At 46.4% G+C, this 18742-nt stretch overlaps 1 protein-coding gene across 2 annotated transcripts in view; it reads left to right on the plus strand.

Annotated features, from left to right (window-relative positions):
• The window catches only part of slc2a1.S (solute carrier family 2 (facilitated glucose transporter), member 1 S homeolog), a 51072-nt gene extending 35642 nt beyond the window's left edge, over positions 1–15430 (plus strand). Inside the window, exons 1-10 of one of the 2 annotated variants that reach the window (XM_018228281.2) lie at positions 676–833; positions 6495–6587; positions 9878–10038; positions 10306–10546; positions 10652–10814; positions 10896–11083; positions 11346–11450; positions 12084–12185; positions 12287–12490; positions 12777–15430. In XM_018228281.2, the coding sequence (XP_018083770.1) occupies positions 816–833; positions 6495–6587; positions 9878–10038; positions 10306–10546; positions 10652–10814; positions 10896–11083; positions 11346–11450; positions 12084–12185; positions 12287–12490; positions 12777–12977 (1476 nt within the window). In that variant the 5' untranslated portion in view covers positions 676–815 and the 3' untranslated portion in view covers positions 12978–15430. Of the gene's footprint in view, positions 1–675; positions 834–6494; positions 6588–9877; positions 10039–10305; positions 10547–10651; positions 10815–10895; positions 11084–11345; positions 11451–12083; positions 12186–12286; positions 12491–12776 lie in introns of those variants that run through there. The other variant, XM_018228280.2, reaches the window with a different exon arrangement.
• The last annotated feature ends 3312 nt before the right edge of the window (positions 15431–18742 follow it).

An 18742-nucleotide genomic window follows, 5' to 3' on the forward strand; every position in this document is an offset into this window, starting at 1 on the left:
GTAGATAGAGGTATATAATATATATATATATATAGGAGGGTAAGTACAGTAGATATATAATATATATATAAAGTACAGACAGTAGATAGAGGTATAATATATATATATAAAGTACAGACAGTAGATAGAGGTGTATAATATATATATATATATAGGAGGGTAAGTACAGTAGATATATAATATATATATAAAGTACACGCAGTAAATAGAGGTATATAATATATATATATATATATAGGAGGGTAAGGACAGTAGATAGAGGTATATAATATATATATAAAGTACAGACAGTAGATAGAGGTATATAATATATATATAAAGTACAGGCAGTAGATAGAGGTGTATAATATATATAATATATATAATATATATATAAAGTACAGACAGTAGATAGAGGTATATAATATATATATATATATAGGAGGGTAAGTACAGTAGATAGAGGTATATAATATATATATAAAGTACAGGCAGTAGATAGAGGTGTATAATATATATATAAAGTACAGGCAGTAAATAGAGGAAAGTGTCCGGTTCTGTAAATTCAGGCGCAGCGCAAGGAACACATTTGTGCAGCGCAGGGGGAGGGACTATTGGGCGTGTCTATCGGTTGAGGCTTGAGGCGTCGCAGCCAATCACGGGCCCAGCAGACAGACACACCTCCCAGTAATATCCCGAGTCCCGCCCCGGGGAGCAGCATTTGTGTCAGAGATTCCGGCACCGACTCACCGGGACTTTATTGTGCGGAACCCGCGACCTCCCGGGACTTTCTGTCACTTTGTGTCACTTTGTGTTTCTGTAGCAGCGGCGGCGCCATGGAGTCGGGGGACAAGGTAAGGACCCCCAGTGTCTCCCCAACATTCACCACTTTTTTACTTACTCATCATCTCCCACCGACCCCCAGTCTGACTCCCCCAGTGTCTCCCCCTGACCTGTATCTATGGGACACCTCCATGTCTGACAGGGGCCCCCACAGACCTCACAGGCCCAATGTATAGAGAATATAGAGAGAATATATATATAAATATAATAGAGATACAATGTCTGGGCCACCCGCTCATACGGCTCCTTCTTTCACTTCTCCCTCTAGTGGCCACACACAGAACTACAGGCTCTCCTCTAACATCTGAGCCCAGCAGCACCCAATACTGTATATATATATATACTATACACCCACACACATATATATATATATATACTATACACCCACACACATATATATATATATATATATATACACACACACACACGTCTCATGTTTCAGGTCATTTCTATATGTGACACAATATCTAGTGATCCTGAAGCTCTGGGGGTGACTGGGCAGGAACATTGGGCCTCAGATACACCAGGACTGGAGACTAAACTGTCAGTCTGACTCTCATCTCATTGGTTCATGACTGTCTGTGTGGGGGGTGGTACTGTGTGGGGTGCAGTATGGGGGATGGTATTATACGGGGTGTCCAGTTGCAGTGAGTGTGTAGAAGGTGTATGAGGGGGGTACCAGGGTTAGACAGAGTTTGGGGAGAGGGAGGCTGAGGGCAGTTCCAGTCACTGCTGGGTTGGAAACAGAAGCCAATAGTAAATACAGAAGCCGATAGTAAATACAGAAGCCGATAGTAAATACAGAAGCCGATAGTAAATAAAGGAGAGAGTTGGGCCCCGGTGCTGCTCTGTGATGTGAGAATGTTCCCAAGGCAGAAATGTCACCCTGTTCCGCTCACACCAGCTGTCGCCCCAGACTTTCCATGACCCCCGAGTGCTCCTGACCCAGGACTGGATTCTCAGAACTCGTATAGTGACCAACATTGGGCTCCTATACAAATCCAGGCACCAGGGAATGACAACAAACTGGCACTTGATGATACAAACTGTCGTTTCACTCATGGAAATGATGGGGAGCATATGGGGGACAGTGGCCCTTACACCAGACTCCTCCTGTGTCTCCTCACAACTTGTCCCACTAACACAAAGGCCCCCAGAAATCTATAGAGCTGCAACCTGTACCCCAGTGTTGTACAATAGGGGTTCCCTGGAGGTGAATCTAATTTGTGCCCCTCCCCCCCCTGTATTGGGCCAAATGCTAATTGTAAGTTACTACATGTTGTGAGACAGAGGGGGGGCACGTTCACATTTACTGTTCCCCGGGGGGGGGTGTAGATGTAAGTGTCACAGAGGGTTATTTACCCTTTACTGTTTGTCCTTGTAGGAAGAGACAGTTGTTCTGTGACTGGGAGATAAGTCTGATGGCTCTGGGGGGCTCGTTATCTGCAACTTCACCTCCTCCCTGTAACCCCTTGTGTAACCCCTTGTGTAACCCCTTGTGTGCCATCTTGTTACACTGGGAAAGACTTGTGAGTTGTAATAGACACAAATAATGAATAGTGGCCTCGTGCCCAGGGTTCAATGCCCGGCAACTGGCAGATTCACGAGGGAGGGGAGCGACTGGCGTCACATGTAGGGGAAAGGTGAATGGGGGGGGGGTTATGGGTGTGCCAGGAGCTGCCGTCCTATTGGTGGAAACGGGACGAGCCTTCTTGTCTGGGGATGTGAGTGTGTGACGCACAACTGACTCACTGTCTTCTACTGACTTCCCATAATCACCTCTACTTACTGTGTGTTACATTGTATCAGTGTCTCCCATTAGTGTTACATTGTATCAGTGTCTCCCATTAGTGTTACATTGTATCATTGTCTCCCCATTAGTGTTACATTGTATCATTGTCTCCCCATTAGTGTTACATTGTATCAGTGTCTCCCTATAAGTGTTACATTGTATAAGTGTCTCCCTATTAGTGTTACATTGTATAAGTGTCTCCCTATTAGTGTTACATTGTATCAGTGTCTCCCCATTAGTGTTACATTGTATCAGTGTCTCCCCATTAGTGTTACATTGTATCAGTCTCCCCATTAGTGTTACATTGTATCAGTGTCTCCCCATTAGTGTTACATTGTATCAGTGTCTCCCATTAGTGTTACATTGTATCAGTGTCTCCCATTAGTGTTACATTGTATCATTGTCTCCCCATTAGTGTTACATTGTATCATTGTCTCCCCATCAGTGTTACATTGTATCAGTGTCTCCCTATAAGTGTTACATTGTATAAGTGTCTCCCTATTAGTGTTACATTGTATCAGTGTCTCCCCATTAGTGTTACATTGTATTAATGTCTTCCCATTAGTGTTACATTGTATCAGTGTCTCCCCATCAGTGTTACATTGTATCAGTGTCTCCCCCATTAGTGTTACATTGTATCAGTGTCTCCCCATTAGTGTTACATTGTATTAATGTCTCCCCCATTAGTGTTACATTGTATCAGTGTCTCCCCATTAGTGTTACATTGTATTAATGTCTCCCCATTAATGTTACATTATATCAGTGTCTCCCCATTAGTGTTACATTGTATCAGTGTCTCCCCATTAGTGTTACATTGTATCAGTGTCTCCCCATTAGTGTTACATTGTATCAGTGTCTCCCCATCAGTGTTACATTGTATCAGTGTCTCCCCATCAGTGTCTCCCCATTAGTGTTACATTGTATCAGTGTCTCCCCATTAGTGTTACATTGTATCAGTGTCTCCCCATTAGTGTTACATTGTATCAGTGTCTCCCCATTAGTGTTACATTGTATTAATGTCTCCCCATTAGTGTTACATTGTATCAGTGTCTCCCCATCAGTGTTACATTGTATCAGTGTCTCCCCATCAGTGTTACATTGTATCAGTGTCTCCCCATTAGTGTTACATTGTATCAGTGTCTCCCCATTAGTGTTACATTGTATCAGTGTCTCCCCATTAGTGTTACATTGTATCAGTGTCTCCCCATTAGTGTTACATTGTATCAGTGTCTCCCCATTAGTGTTACATTGTATCAGTGTCTCCCATCAGTGTTACATTGTATCAGTGTCTCCCATTAGTGTTACATTGTATCAGTGTCTCCCCATCAGTGTTACATTGTATCAGTGTCTCCCCATTAGTGTTACATTGTATCAGTGTCTCCCATCAGTGTTACATTGTATCAGTGTCTCCCATTAGTGTTACATTGTATCAGTGTCTCCCCATTAGTGTTACATTGTATCAGTGTCTCCCCATTAGTGTTACATTGTATCAGTGTCTTCCCATTAGTGTTACATTGTATCATTGTCTCCCCATTAGTGTTACATTGTATCAGTGTCTCCCCATTAGTGTTACATTGTATCAGTGTCTCCCCATTAGTGTTACATTGTATCAGTGTCTCCCCATTAGTGTTACATTGTATCAGTGTCTCCCCATTAGTGTTACATTGTATCAGTGTCTCCCATTAGTGTTACATTGTATCAGTGTCTCCCATTAGTGTTACATTGTATCAGTGTCTCCCATTAGTGTTACATTGTATCAGTGTCTCCCATTAGTGTTACATTGTATCAGTGTCTCCCATTAGTGTTACGTTGTATCAGTGTCTCCCCATCAGTGTTACATTGTATAAGTGTCTCCCCATTAGTGTTACATTGTATCAGTGTCTCCCCATTAGTGTTACATTGTATCAGTGTCTCCCATTAGTGTTACATTGTATCAGTGTCTCCCATTAGTGTTACATTGTATCAGTGTCTTCCCATCAGTGTTACATTGTATCAGTGTCTTCCCATCAGTGTTACATTGTATCATTGTCTCCCCATTAGTGTTACATTGTATCAGTGTCTCCCCATCAGTGTTACATTGTATCAGTGTCTCCCCATTAGTGTTACATTGTATCAGTGTCTCCCCATTAGTGTTACATTGTATCAGTGTCTCCCCATTAGTGTTACATTGTATCAGTGTCTCCCATTAGTGTTACATTGTATCAGTGTCTCCCATTAGTGTTACATTGTATCAGTGTCTCCCATTAGTGTTACATTGTATCAGTGTCTCCCATTAGTGTTACATTGTATCAGTGTCTCCCCATCAGTGTTACATTGTATCAGTGTCACATTGTATCAGAGTGTAGTGACTGTGACCATCTCTGTATTTTCAGTTACCAGTTTAGACTGCAAGCTCTGTGGGTCAGGAGCACAGCAATGTGTAGGGCAGTGAGATCAGGATATGGGACACAGGGAGATTTTTGCTGAACTTGTGGCTCAATCCAATTTGCTCCTGTTCTTCCAGTTCTTGGTTTGTCCCAGATTGGGAAATGCAGTAACACCTTTCATTATAATAAGAACACGAGAAACGTCATTTGTGTATATTTAGCCCTGGCAGCACCCGCAGCACCCGCAGCACCCGCAGAACCCGCAGCACCCGCAGCACCCGCAGCACCCGCCCAAACAGCCAGTCCAGGAGCCATTATTGTATCAGCCGTACACATGGGGGGCAGTTTGTCGCTGTAGTGACGGGGGGCTTTGTCTCTGTGGTTTGGTTTGTCTGTGACACATGTACATAGTAATCTATATAAGTGCACCCCTAATTCACTGGTTCCCCCACTCCTCTGGGCTCTATAAACTGGTTTAGTGCTTGTTCTGCTGGAGCATCGTTTCCTTTGCTGGGTGTTACTTGCCCTTTAAACAGTGCCGGGTCAGTGGGGAGGGCTGGCAGGGGGCAGTGTGGGTGCAAATGCCCAGTATGTGCCATAGGGTTTATAGTGGGAGACGTGACGGCATTTGCTGCCAGGGAAAAAGCTGCTCAGGAAACACATGATGGGATTTTGCTCAGACCCTGGTGTGTTGGAATAGAATGGGGTCTTTATAGGTGAGCGGGGAACACAGGGACCCTTGTATGTGGCAGCCCCAGCCAATCCACCCCCAGCCTGATCCCCCCGGAATAACTGCTCCTGAAACAACTGCCCCCGAAATAACTGCCCCCAGAATAACTGCCCCTGAAATAACTGCCCCCGGAATAACTGCCCCCCAAATAACTGCCCCCGGAATAACTGCCCCCAGAATAACTGCCCCCCAAATAACTGCCCCCAAAATAACTGCCCCCCAAATAACTGCCCCCAAAATAACTGCCCCCGAAATAACTGCCCCTGAAAAAATGGCCCTAAAATAACTGCCCCCGGAATAACTGCCCCTGAAATAACTGCCCCGGAATAACTGCCTCCAGAATAACTGCCCCTGGAATAACTGCCCCCGAAATAAGTGCCCCCGGAATAACTGCCCCTGAAATAACTGCCATTGTCACCCTGCAGTACTTTGGGGCAATAAGCCATAGGGAAATTTCACCACTTGTTTGAGACTTTTTGGGGGCACATTTACCCCTCATGGTAGGTTAACTGGCTGCTGGTGGAATAAGAGTGTAAGCTCCTCAGGGTAAGGACTGATAAGAGTAATTAAACAGTTACAGAACATGGTGGTTGGTGCACATTGGGGCCAAGGAGTTCTATAAAGGGCTGAATTAGATTTTTGTTAGTGGGTGGGTGAAGGGCATTATTTTGGGCACATATTGATTGTAAGTGCCCACCCCAGTGCACTTACACATATGGGGGGCAGACATATGAGTTACTTTCTGTGCCCCCCATTCTCACCCGCTCCCCATTTGTTGTTGCAGATGACGGCGAAGTTGATGCTGGCTGTTTGCACGGCTGTGATTGGCTCCTTACAGTTTGGATACAACACGGGAGTGATTAATGCACCACAAGAGGTAAGAACTTCTATAGATATAACATGACTTGATCAATGAGAATCTTTACAAACAAGACGTAAGAAGCTTTAGGGGGGCAAAAGCTGGAGGGCCGGGGGGTTCCCATTCGTGGACAGTAGAGACCCTCCAGCCACAACCACACTGCCACTCTCTGTGCCCACTAATTGGTTGAGCTCCTGCCAATCACGTATCAGCGTCCTGCTCACCTCTGGGAATAACAGATTTGCTTAGGGAGATTGAGGTTGTCTGAGCACTCAATAGGCCACTTTTAGTTTCCCCCCGGGGTCCATTGGGCCCAGAACCAACACTGTAAGAATCAATTCCACGAAGGTCAGATTTGTGTCCACCTGATTCCAGTCTTCATTCTGCCTTTAAAGGGGCAATTTATGTTCCTCAAAGGGGCAGTTGGGGGGTTCTATAAGGACCTTTATACTCTGTCACCCCGGGGCTGCGCTCAGTCTGGAATTCAGAGACCCCCCAAGTAGTAACCTTGGCTGCCGCTCTCAATGCCATTTCCCTGTTAACTCCTTTAACTGCTCGGTGTCTCTGCCACATCCTGATGCCAACTTGAAGGGGGCCCCTGAGTCACTGCCACTTGTTAACCCCTTCCTGCCACAGAGCCTTTGGTCTGACTTGTGAGTCATGCAACCTGAATGCTCTCCTGGGCCTATCCCTATTGGCTTCAAGAAGTGTGCACTGCTGGTTCTGACTCCGGAAGCAGAGTTGCACAGGCCAGCTAAATAAGAGCCCTGGAGAAGAGCGGGTTCTGATACATTGGACCAAGAGGGGCAGTGAATGGACACTGGAGAGTAGCAATGTCATTTTTTTGTTTTTGGGTGGTGACCTTTGCCTTTAAGAAACAGAATGTGCCACATTCCTCTCAAGCGACAACACCCCCAGATTAGACGAGTGGAATATCCTGTCTCTACTCGCTCCAGCCAATCCAGACATAGAAACTGAAACTTATAACAGCACTTAAAGGGCCAGGCTCCCTAATGTATAGAAAGGCCGTTGGTTGTGCTTGTGGGCATTGTTGCGCATCTCCAGCTTCTCTAATCCATAGGAGGAGGGGGAACTCCCAGATCTCATTACCCTCCTGTGTTTGAATTATAGTGAAGCCCTCGTCCAATCAGGGACTTGCATCAGTACTCACCCAGCAATGGTGGATCAGACTGGTATTGACTTGCTGCAAACAAATGGCCTCTCCCTGTGAGCTCACACACTATTGTGTTATTTATTGAATATCAAGTGGCCTGACCGGTCATGTGACCCTGGCGCCTGTGGGTCACTTTGTCTGCTAACGATTCATTGCCCATGATCACCCAGCGTTAATTAAAGGGAAAGTTCACCTTGTCTTGGTTTTGCTCTGTGTTCTTCTTATCCATCAGCTCTGCCACTTTCCTGGTAAGCATCTGGTTGCTAGGAGGACTGATACTAGCAACCAGGCAGTGGGCTGAAAGGCAGACGAATAAAGAAGATGATACAACATAGCCTTATAGTTGCTGCACTTTATGGTCACCAGGGCCACTGTTCATAGCAACTAGATTTTAATTCTGGAAAGAGACACAGAGCAGAGCTTTTGGTAAGGGTTCCCTGTAATAAATAGAGCTTTATTGACATGGGCATTGTAGGTGTGAGAGCTGCCATAGTCATGCTCATGGGAGCCCCGTGTGGGGAGGCTAAAAGGAAACTCCCATCCCTATTTTATACTGACTATTGGCCATCGCTCAGTGATGCAGGCGCGGCCCCTTTAAGACACTGTGGGCTGTGGCTGTTGAGCAGCTGGAAGTTTCCCAGAGGGCAAATAGGATGTTGCAGGACAGTGCGTCTGTATCCCAAGCGCTTGCATCATGCTACAGCCAGCGACCAATCACGCGAGGCGACCAATCACACGGAATTTCAGCAACTTGGACTCATTCACCCCGAGCCCAGGATCATATTTCTGTCTCTGGCAGCTTTAATAACAGCTGATCCATGTCACTAACGAGACACACCCCTGCCCCTCCCCCTCTGCCCCTCCCCCTCTGCCCCTGCTGGACACTGCACCCCTTGCACTTCTAAGCCTTCTGGGAGTTGTTTCCCTGTGTTACTTGTGCAACGGAGCCTTCTGGGAGTTGTATCCTTGTGTTACTTGTGCAGCTGAGCCTTCTGGGAGTTGTATCCCTGTGTTACTTGTGCAGCTGAGCCTTCTGGGAGTTGTTTCCCTGTGTTACTTGTGCAACGGAGCCTTCTGGGAGTTGTATCCCTGTGTTACTTGTGCAACGGAGCCTTCTGGGAGTTGTTTCCCTGTGTTACTTGTGCTGCTGAGCCTTCTGGGAGTTGTATCCCTGTGTTACTTGTGCAACGGAGCCTTCTGGGAGTTGTATCCCTGTGTTACTTGTGCTGCTGAGCCTTCTGGGAGTTGTATCCCTGTGTTACTTGTGCTGCTGAGCCTTCTGGGAGTTGTATCCCTGTGTTACTTGTGCAACGGAGCCTTCTGGGAGTTGTATCCTTGTGTTACTTGTGCTGCTGAGCCTTCTGGGAGTTGTATCCCTGTGTTACTTGTGCAGCTGAGCCTTCTGGGAGTTGTATCCCTGTGTTACTTGTGCAACGGAGCCTTCTGGGAGTTGTATCCCTGTGTTACTTGTGCTGCTGAGCCTTCTGGGAGTTGTATCCCTGTGTTACTTGTGCAACGGAGCCTTCTGGGAGTTGTATCCTTGTGTTACTTGTGCAGCTGAGCATTCTGGGAGTTGTATCCTTGTGTTACTTGTGCAGCTGAGCATTCTGGGAGTTGTATCCTTGTGTTACTTGTGCTGCTGAGCCTTCTGGGAGTTGTATCCCTGTGTTACTTGTGCAACGGAGCCCTCTGGGAGTTGTATCCTTGTGTTACTTGTGCAGCTGAGCATTCTGGGAGTTGTTTTCCTGCATTACTTGAGCTTGAATTAAAGGGGAAAACTGTTATTTAGTGGCCTTTTGCCCTAAACTGCACTTCGTTCTATACAGTGACACCCCAGGAGCAGGTTCATTAACACCAAGCAGCAGTTTCTTATTAACCCCATGTATCCTGAGTATCAGAAAAGGCTTTATCCAGCTGACTTGCAGTCTGGGCAGCCAAATGCAATTCTGCCTTATGGGGTGTTCGAGTTCAGCTGAGCACTAACGCCCCTCTGGATTGTTCACCCCCAATGAGTTTGTTTGTGGTTGATATTTCCATGGTGACCATCAGCCAATCACAGATTTCAGGTGAAAGTTAACCCTTTATGTTCTATCATTTCTTGCCTTTTAATAGTGTAACTTTTCCTTCCCTGCAGGTGATCGAGGGCTTCTACAATGCCACGTGGATGAGCCGTTACAATGAGCCCATCTCTGAGACCACCCTCACCTCCCTGTGGTCCCTGTCTGTGGCCATCTTCTCAGTTGGTGGCATGGTGGGCTCATTCTCTGTGGGACTGTTTGTCAACCGTTTTGGCAGGTAAGTGGTGTCCCTCCAGCTCCTCTGTTTCTAAAGGGGAACCTTCCAGTTGCTCCACTACTGGACTACAACTCCCAACATTCTCCAGGGTATTTTCAAGGGCAAGGGCTCCCATACAATGAGAATCCAGGCTGCCCCTTTTTATACCACTTGGGGGGGGGGCACATCCAGGTATTGCCACATCAGTGCCACCCAGAAATCTGGTCAATCAAGAATAAATGCCATGGAATTTGTTTCTTAATGTTCTCGTCTCTCCTCTGAATCCAGACGCAACTCCATGCTGATGGCCAACATCCTGGCCTTTCTAGCTGCCATTTTGATGGGATTCTCCAAGCTGGCGTCCTCCTTCGAGATGCTGATCATTGGGCGGTTTGTGGTCGGACTCTACTGTGGCCTCACCACTGGTTTTGTGCCAATGTATGTCGGAGAAATTTCCCCCACGTCACTGAGAGGAGCTCTGGGGACCCTGCACCAGCTGGGAGTTGTGATTGGAATCCTTATTGCTCAGGTAGGGGACAATCCCATGGTGTTCAGTGAATGTCCATCTGGTTGGGGTGAGTAAGTGGCTGGGGATCTTCTCAATTGAGCTAAAATGTCTCTGTTCCTTGTGTAGATCTTTGGGCTGAAGCCTATCATGGGGAACGAGTCCCTGTGGCCCCTGTTGTTGGGCTGCATATTTGTGCCGAGCATATTGCAGTGCATCGTGCTGCCCTTCTGCCCAGAGAGTCCACGATTCCTGCTCATTAATCGCAATGAGGAAGACAAAGCCAAGAGTGGTAAGTCCCATGTCACTGCCCCTGAAGGCATCTCAGGAGGCTTCTCCCAGGTCTCACCTTCTCCCTCTCTCTCTCGGCCAGTGCTGAAGGGGCTCCGAGGCACCACAGACGTGAGCAGTGACCTGCAGGAGATGAAGGAAGAGAGTCGGCAGATGATGCGAGAGAAGAAAGTCACCATTGCGGAACTGTTCCGCTCCCCACTCTACCGCCAGCCCATCTTCATCGCCATCGTCCTGCAACTGTCACAGCAGCTCTCTGGCATCAACGCGGTAAGTAATGTCTGGGCTTCACATGCCATCACCACTACACTCGCCCTAATGCTGCCAGAACTTACCTGCCAGAACTTACCTGCCAGAACTTACCTGCCAGAACTTACCTGCTTGCCTTCTCTATCCCTCCTCAACATTTTTGGCTTGCGCCAGTCATAGGGATTCAGTAGTCGCTGGTCAGAATGAGGCAACTGAAATGAACAAGTGCTCCAGTATGGACTCAGCCCGACCCAACCAACTGACCTTCTGTCTGTCTTTGCAGGTCTTTTATTATTCCACCATGATATTCCAAAAGGCCCAAGTTGAGCAGCCGGTGTACGCTACCATTGGTGCCGGAATTGTGAATACGGCCTTCACTGTCGTGTCGGTGAGTTTTGTATCTTTATGGGGCCGGGAATATTGTGTGGGGGGGTCTGTGAGTAACAGCAGTAATTTCACGGATCCGCACACACCCTATATATCTGCAGTCAGGGACGTGGCCCCTCTTTTTATTAATATTTCACCATAAAGATCGGGGGGTTCAACCTCCCTTCATCAGGATAAACTCTCAAGTGTTACACACACCTATAAGTACAAAGCCCCGCCTTTTCCCCCCACAATTCAATGCTTTACCATACACCTCAAGTTTTTAACCCCTTAAATATGCCAATTCCTCAATTCCATAGATAATTAAGGTAAGTCCATTACATATAAGTCCATTACAAATAAGGAGTCCTTCATATTTCAAAGTTTACATTCACAATATCATTTTAACATTGTTCCATAATAAATAGTGTAATAAGTTAAAGTGCTTTAACCATATAAATATTGAAGTGTATTAAAGTGCATATAAATAACATATTTATAAACCATTACTCACTACCGGTGAATTTTTAACTACTACCCTATTATCCCATAGTTATCCCCTGGGGCTGTGTGAGTCCCATATGGAGTATTCCATTGGTTGGATTGGCAGGGGTTGGTGGTGGCATCTTTGGAACAAGTTTTTTTGTCTCTGCAGCTGTTTGTAGTGGAACGTGCCGGCCGCCGGACCCTGCACCTGATTGGACTGGCTGGAATGGCTGGTTGTGCCGTCCTGATGACCATAGCGTTGGCTCTGCTGGTAAGTCTGAGAAATGATCAGTAAATGTGGGTGGTGGGGAGGGGAATTGGGGTGCCAAGCTGTATTCTGGTCCTTATTGGTTCCCCTGTCCCCCCCTGCAGGAGTCTGTGAGTGGAATGTCCTATCTCAGCATCGTGGCCATCTTTGGCTTTGTGGCCTTCTTCGAAATTGGCCCAGGGCCCATCCCATGGTTCATTGTCGCCGAGCTCTTCAGCCAGGGCCCACGCCCAGCAGCCATTGCAGTCGCCGGCCTTTCCAACTGGACCTCCAACTTCATCGTAGGGATGGGCTTCCAATACGTAGAGGTGAGTGAATTCGTCTGTGTGGGTTGTGGGTCGGGGGAAAGTAGGAAATAGCATTACTAAAGCATCTGGACCCCATGATTGGACTCAAAGATGATCAGTTGGGAGGATCCATGGAATCCGCTAGATCCACCAATAATTCCCTAGGGCAGTTGGGCAGAACGAGGTTCTTCCTTAAGTTCCTTCTAAGCCCTAGAACCTCTAGACGTCACATTATTGGGGCACAGGAATATTTCACAGGTTAATTCTCATCCAAAGTCCTGAATATTTCCTCTTATGTCTTCTCCAGAAACTGTGCGGCGCCTACGTCTTCATCATCTTCATCGTCCTCCTTCTCATATTCTTCATCTTCACCTACTTCAAAGTCCCCGAGACCAGAGGGCGCACGTTCGACGAGATCGCCTCGGAATTCCGCGGGGGCGAGAGTCAGATGGTCAAACAGGCGGAGGAGTTAAACAGTTTGGGGCATGCGGACGACTCCCAAGTGTAACATTTCAGCCCCCCAGCATCTTCCTTTTGTCATTTCCCCCCAGTCTCCGCCTCTCCCCACTCCTGCGGTTGGTCGACGACTGTTTCCGGAGGAGATTGAGAAGCAGCGGGAGGGAGAGGGGCAGGGAGTTGGTCTTTGCTCTTTATTTGGACGTATTTCCACCTCCCGCTTCCGGGAGACCCTGCTTATTGTCGCCAGGAACTGCGCATTAACCCTCCTCTTCCTCATTTCATTTCCACTTGTGTCAGACATGAAGGAAGGACAGAGCTCCCCAGGACACCAAATCTATATATATAATGGTTAGAATAATTGTTATTTTTGTAATTAATGGGAGTTTTAACATCAGGAAGATTCGATCCCGGGTTCCTGGGCCCCGAGCGACTCCCCCATCACCATGGACTCTGTTTACATAACATAGTATTTTTTTATCTTTAGTTTTCCTTTAATATTTTTGTCTAAGGGCACCTGTGAGACCTTGATTAGATCCAATATACTGTATATATATATATACTGTATTGTATACACTGGGGGCAGCTAGTTCCACTGCAGGGAGACCTGGGGGGACCCTCCTTTGCAGCCCCCAACACTAGGTCCCATGGCAGCCTGGGAATTGGGGGATCTCCTCTGGTGAGATGTGGGGATCAGTCCTGGGGCGGCTCTTGTACAACTGGACTGTAGAACACAGCTGTTCCCAAGGGGCACATTCTATTCAAAGTCGAAGCAACTGATTGGGGGGTACAGAAATCTCTTAGTGGGTCGCCAGTTGGGCAGCTGACACATACAGGTTCCTGAGCACTGGCACTTTACTGTCTTGAGCACTGGCATTGGGGGTAGCTGACAGCCCCCCCCCCCCACTAGTGGGCTCCCCCAGGGGTTACAGGAGCCCAAGTAATGTGGCCCGGGAATCTGGGCTGTGCCCCCCCCCAATACACAGACTTTGGGGAGTGTTTTTATAGTGTTAATCTTGTGTATTGTATCGTTTCACACCCACCGTGCCCTTGTCCTGCCAGAGCCTCCTACTGGGGGTCTGTCTGTCTGTCCCTTGTCTTCACCCTTAATCCCCCAAATCCCCTTTCTACCAGTCACCCAGTGGTGTTTGCTGAGAGGAGGGTTAGGAGTTTGACATTCCACAAAGTTTTGTATTTTTGCCCCTGTTAGTGGGGTTTGGGGGTGCAGTTGAGACCTGGTGGGTTTATGAAACAGAAGCAGATTGTGAGAATGCCAGGAGCCCCCCTCTAATGGAGTAAAACTACAAACTGATGTTGGGGGCTGCAGCTTGTACCTCCCCCTATGGGAAATACTGAAAGTGATCATTAATAACGACTGTACCCCCCCAACCCATTCTGATCATTTCCATGTAAATAACGTGGCACTGACTCCCACCTATAAACTGACACCCCCAGGAGCTGCCCCCATATAATTGGCACCAGGCAGGGGTGACCCCTAGTGCTTGCCAGTCCTTATACTGATCCATTGTAGTGAATCTGGACCCTAGTGAACACTACATGAAGCTCCACCTCCCCCACAGGCTCCTCCTTGTACAGCCCTAGAGCTATTAACGTATATATTTATATGTATAAGTATATATATTTTTTTTTCTGTTGGATGATGTCAGTGTGCAGGTGTGTCTAATGAGACCCGAGCAGTGATGATGATGATGATGTTGTTAAAGTACTGTAAATATTTATTTTAGTCACACAGTTTGTTATTTTTGCACATTAGCTCAAAGCTGATAGGTCAGTTTGTCTTATTGATAATGAGAGATATGAAATATGTGTAGCGCTGTTATTATTATTATTCCTGTCTGTATTCTCTGTATTTGTGGCACCAGGGGGCCCCAAAGTTACTGGTCATTGTGCTGATTATTTCTGGGGCCCCTGTAATGACTGACGTGTGTAGTTACCCTTTATCCAGCAAATAATACAGCAGCATCGGCTGGTCCTACTGGGGTGAATAATAAACCCTATATATATATATATATATTCTATACTGAGGCTAAGGCTGTGATTATTTCATCCAGAGACTGTTCACTGGCTGCACAGAACTTTCTTATGAGTTGGAGCTGCCATGTTGCTGCACGACCTCAGCCATTGCTTATTGACAGTTACAACCGAATCCATTCTGAACACTAGGTGGCGTTGTTCTTGTGCAGCCTGTGGGAATTGCTAAGGCAAGTAGTATGGTAGCTCCCACCCACAGTCAGGGATATATCTGAAATGAAATATATATACACTCTGCTTACAAGCCAGGACTACTTCCCCTTTGATGTTGGAGATGTGGATTTTGCTCTGAATAAGCCCCATTGTGGGTGTGTCCTTGTGCGTCCGTGTATTTGTATCGGTGCAGGGTTTGTGCGTCGCCGCTCACCATCGTCACATTCGTTACTGTTGTTCTAGAGATTTTTTTTTATTTATTGTCAGATTTTGTCTTGAATTAAAACTGATTGAAAAATAGAGAAATTTGTGTTTTATTCTTAGAAATGAGGGGAAATGATTATTGGGGGGTTCTCTGCTGGGACAGAACTGGCTCTTGGCGGCCCCTCCCTGGAGTATTTGCTCCTGCACCGGGGGGGGGGGGGGTCAGGGTTGTCAGGTCTAAGAGGGACTTCAAAAGTAGCCCAAAAATATTATAATTATTAATATTGTGCAGTAAAAAAAGTCTAAAATATATGTGAAAATGCGCCTTTTTTTAAATTGTTCACTGATTTTTCCATGAAGCAAAATGGGTGAGATTCGCCCGTCACCAGGGGGGTAACTACAGAGGGGGCCCAGGAGGTCTAGGGGTCCCATAAGGCCTAATACAAATACAATTTCACTAAATATTGGTGAAACAGATCAACCTTTAGCCAAAAGATTTTTGCCACAATATTGTCTGAAATTGAGAAAAGTCAGTGGAAAATGTGAGAATGTTTAAGAGTTACGGGAGACTGGGGGACTGAGCCCCAAATCTGGTAACCCCCGACTTCTACACAAGCCAGTCCCATTGCATGCTGGGTATTGTAGTCTTACATTCAACTTAGCAGCTTGTTAAAAACGACATTACCCAACATGCATTGGGAGACGCAGGCTTGGCACATTAGGGCAAGAAAAAACGTTGGCTGGTTTCCCAGGACCAAAAAGTAGCCCAAATCTTTACCTTGGCTAGTTTGTACTTTCAAAACCCACCTGGGCTTTATATAAGTAGCCCAATTTGTCTGGGAAATCACCAACCTGGCAACCCTGGGAAGTGCCATAAAGGGGTGGAGTTATGATATAGAAAGAGATGGGCAGTGCTTATAAAGGGGTGGAGTCATGATATAGAAAGAGGTGGGCAGTGCTTATAAAGGGGTGGAGTCATGATGTAGAAAGAGGTGGGCATTGTTTATAAAGGGGTTTAGTCATGATATAGAAAGGTGGGCAGTGCTTATAAAGGGGTGGAGTTATGATATAGAAAGAGGTGGGCAGTGCTTATAAAGGGGTGGAGTCATGATATAGAAAGAGGTGGGCAGTGCTTATAAAGGGGTTTAGTCATGATATAGAAAGGTGGGCATGATATAGAAAGAGGTTTAGTCATGATATAGAAAGGGGTGGAGTCATGATATAGAAAGAGGTGGGCAGTGCTTATAAAGGGGTGGAGTCATGATATAGAAAGAGGTGGGCAGTGCTTATAAAGGGGTGGAGTTATGATATAGAAAGAGGTGGGCAGTTCTTATAAAGGGGTGGAGTCATGATATAGAAAGAGGTGGGCAGTGACATAAAAGGTGGGTGGCAGCAGGGTGGGGCATTGGAGGGGCACAGGGTGGAAGGAGGGATCTGGGTGGATTAACAGAAGAAATATACAGGTACAGGTGTAAAGGTGGCCATACACTGTAAGACGCCAAACGAGCGGATCTTGGCCCAATATGCCCACTAACGGCTAAGCAATATCGGATGAATCTGAACGTTCAGCCCTGGGGCCTAAAGATCGGATTACAATACTACGAATGGGTCCCAGGACCACATCAACTAGCCAATGTGGTCCTGGATCGTACGAAAAATCAAACTTGTCCGATCGATATCTGGCCGATTTTTGGCCTATCTGGGTGTTGTAGTTCTACTGTAAGATGGAGCAAACGTAAGTGAACTGTAATCTACGGGCAATGGGCAAAACCCCTGGTATCACGGCACCATCTAGTGGCAGCAAACTGAACAGCCAATAATCATCATGCAAATCAGCAGGAATCATGGGAATTCAGTCACATGGAACAGTTACTAGTTGTAGGAAAAGCAGAAGAGGATACAGATATTACACATACAGCACTATACAATCTTCTGCAGGTACATATAGCTGCTATCTGGTTGCTAGGGTGCTTCCCTAAGAAACAATACTCCTGCCTCCCAATCAGTCTGGTTCCCTAGCGGTTGTACAGTAAACAATGCTGCTCCTGGCCTCCAATTGCACCACTCTATGAACCCACTGCAGCCTGGACAACTGGTCACACTGAGAATAATGTCGATACTGCTGCTAGTACGGAATATTGGCTCCCTAACTTACATAAAGATGACAGTTGTGCCCCTGCTAGGGAATATACTTCCCCTTCTCTTAAAGAAACAGTACACACTAAACACCTTGATGAAGCTTCGAGACAACGTGATGATGGAAAGGTTTGGACGGCTGGAAGCAGCTCAAAGACTGGACTATCTAGGAGAATGGATAGATACCAGTTTAGGAATGATTTCTCTGTCTCAAGATTAAGGAAATGGCGAGTGCAGTTTCACCGATGCAGAATATAATATATTATTATGAAGACAATTTATGAGCTTTCTAAGTGACTGACCTCAACGACTGGTGTGGGCCAGATGGAACATGAGGAAAATGCAGCAAATGTTTCTAAAACAGACAGAGGAAAGATTGGGAGAAGATCCGATTTCCTCAGAGAGGAGGCGAGAGACCAGATAGAATCTTCTTGTAGAGCAGAAGCCATTAGATATTTACTCTTCAGCCTCAGGATGGGGAATTCATTGGCAACAATGGTCGGTTGAAGGTCAGTGGAATGAAGATGTATCTTATCTGTAGTCCAATATCCTGGAGTTGAGAGCCATTGTTAAAGCACTGGAGACCTTCCAACCCTTAATATTGATGGAGGACGTTTGTATAAGATTAGACAAAGTAGCGGCACTAGTTGCTTACGTCAGTGTCGGACTGGGACACCAGGGCCCACCCAAAAACCTTAGACCAGGGGCCACTATCAGAACTAATATTCTTCATCTCCTCAATCAACCTCTATTCTCCTAGTCTGTTTTGTTTACAGACTATAATCAATTATTCCATCTATTTAGCCTCTTTGTTCTCATAGAAATATATGGAGAATTTATCAGCATGAGGGGCCACTGACACCTGGGCCCCCCCGGGAGTTTTCCTGGTCTCCCTGTGGGTCAGTCCAACACTGACTTACGTCCAGTGTCAGGGGGGCACCAGGAGCAAAGCAATGATGAGACAGTTGAGCCCCATTATGGATTTTGCACAGATGTATTTAATGGCGATTACTACAATCCATATACCAGGGAGTTGAATTGGAGGGTAGACTTGTTAAGTCACCAGTCAATAGACCTGGGCGATTGGAGCCTGAACGGTCAGGTTTGTGGACAATAGCGAGGAGATGGAGGTGACCAGATCTAGATCTGATGACATCCCCAGAGAACCACAAGCTTCCTCAGTTCTTCTCCAGGGTTCGTGCAAGGAAGCTTTGGCGACGGACGCTTTTGCTCACAGTTGGAACAACCTTTGGGCTTATGTTTTTCCCCCAT

Source organism: Xenopus laevis, chromosome 7S (genome assembly GCF_017654675.1).
Source record: "Xenopus laevis strain J_2021 chromosome 7S, Xenopus_laevis_v10.1, whole genome shotgun sequence".
In the NCBI taxonomy this organism is placed as follows: Eukaryota; Metazoa; Chordata; class Amphibia; order Anura; family Pipidae; genus Xenopus; species Xenopus laevis.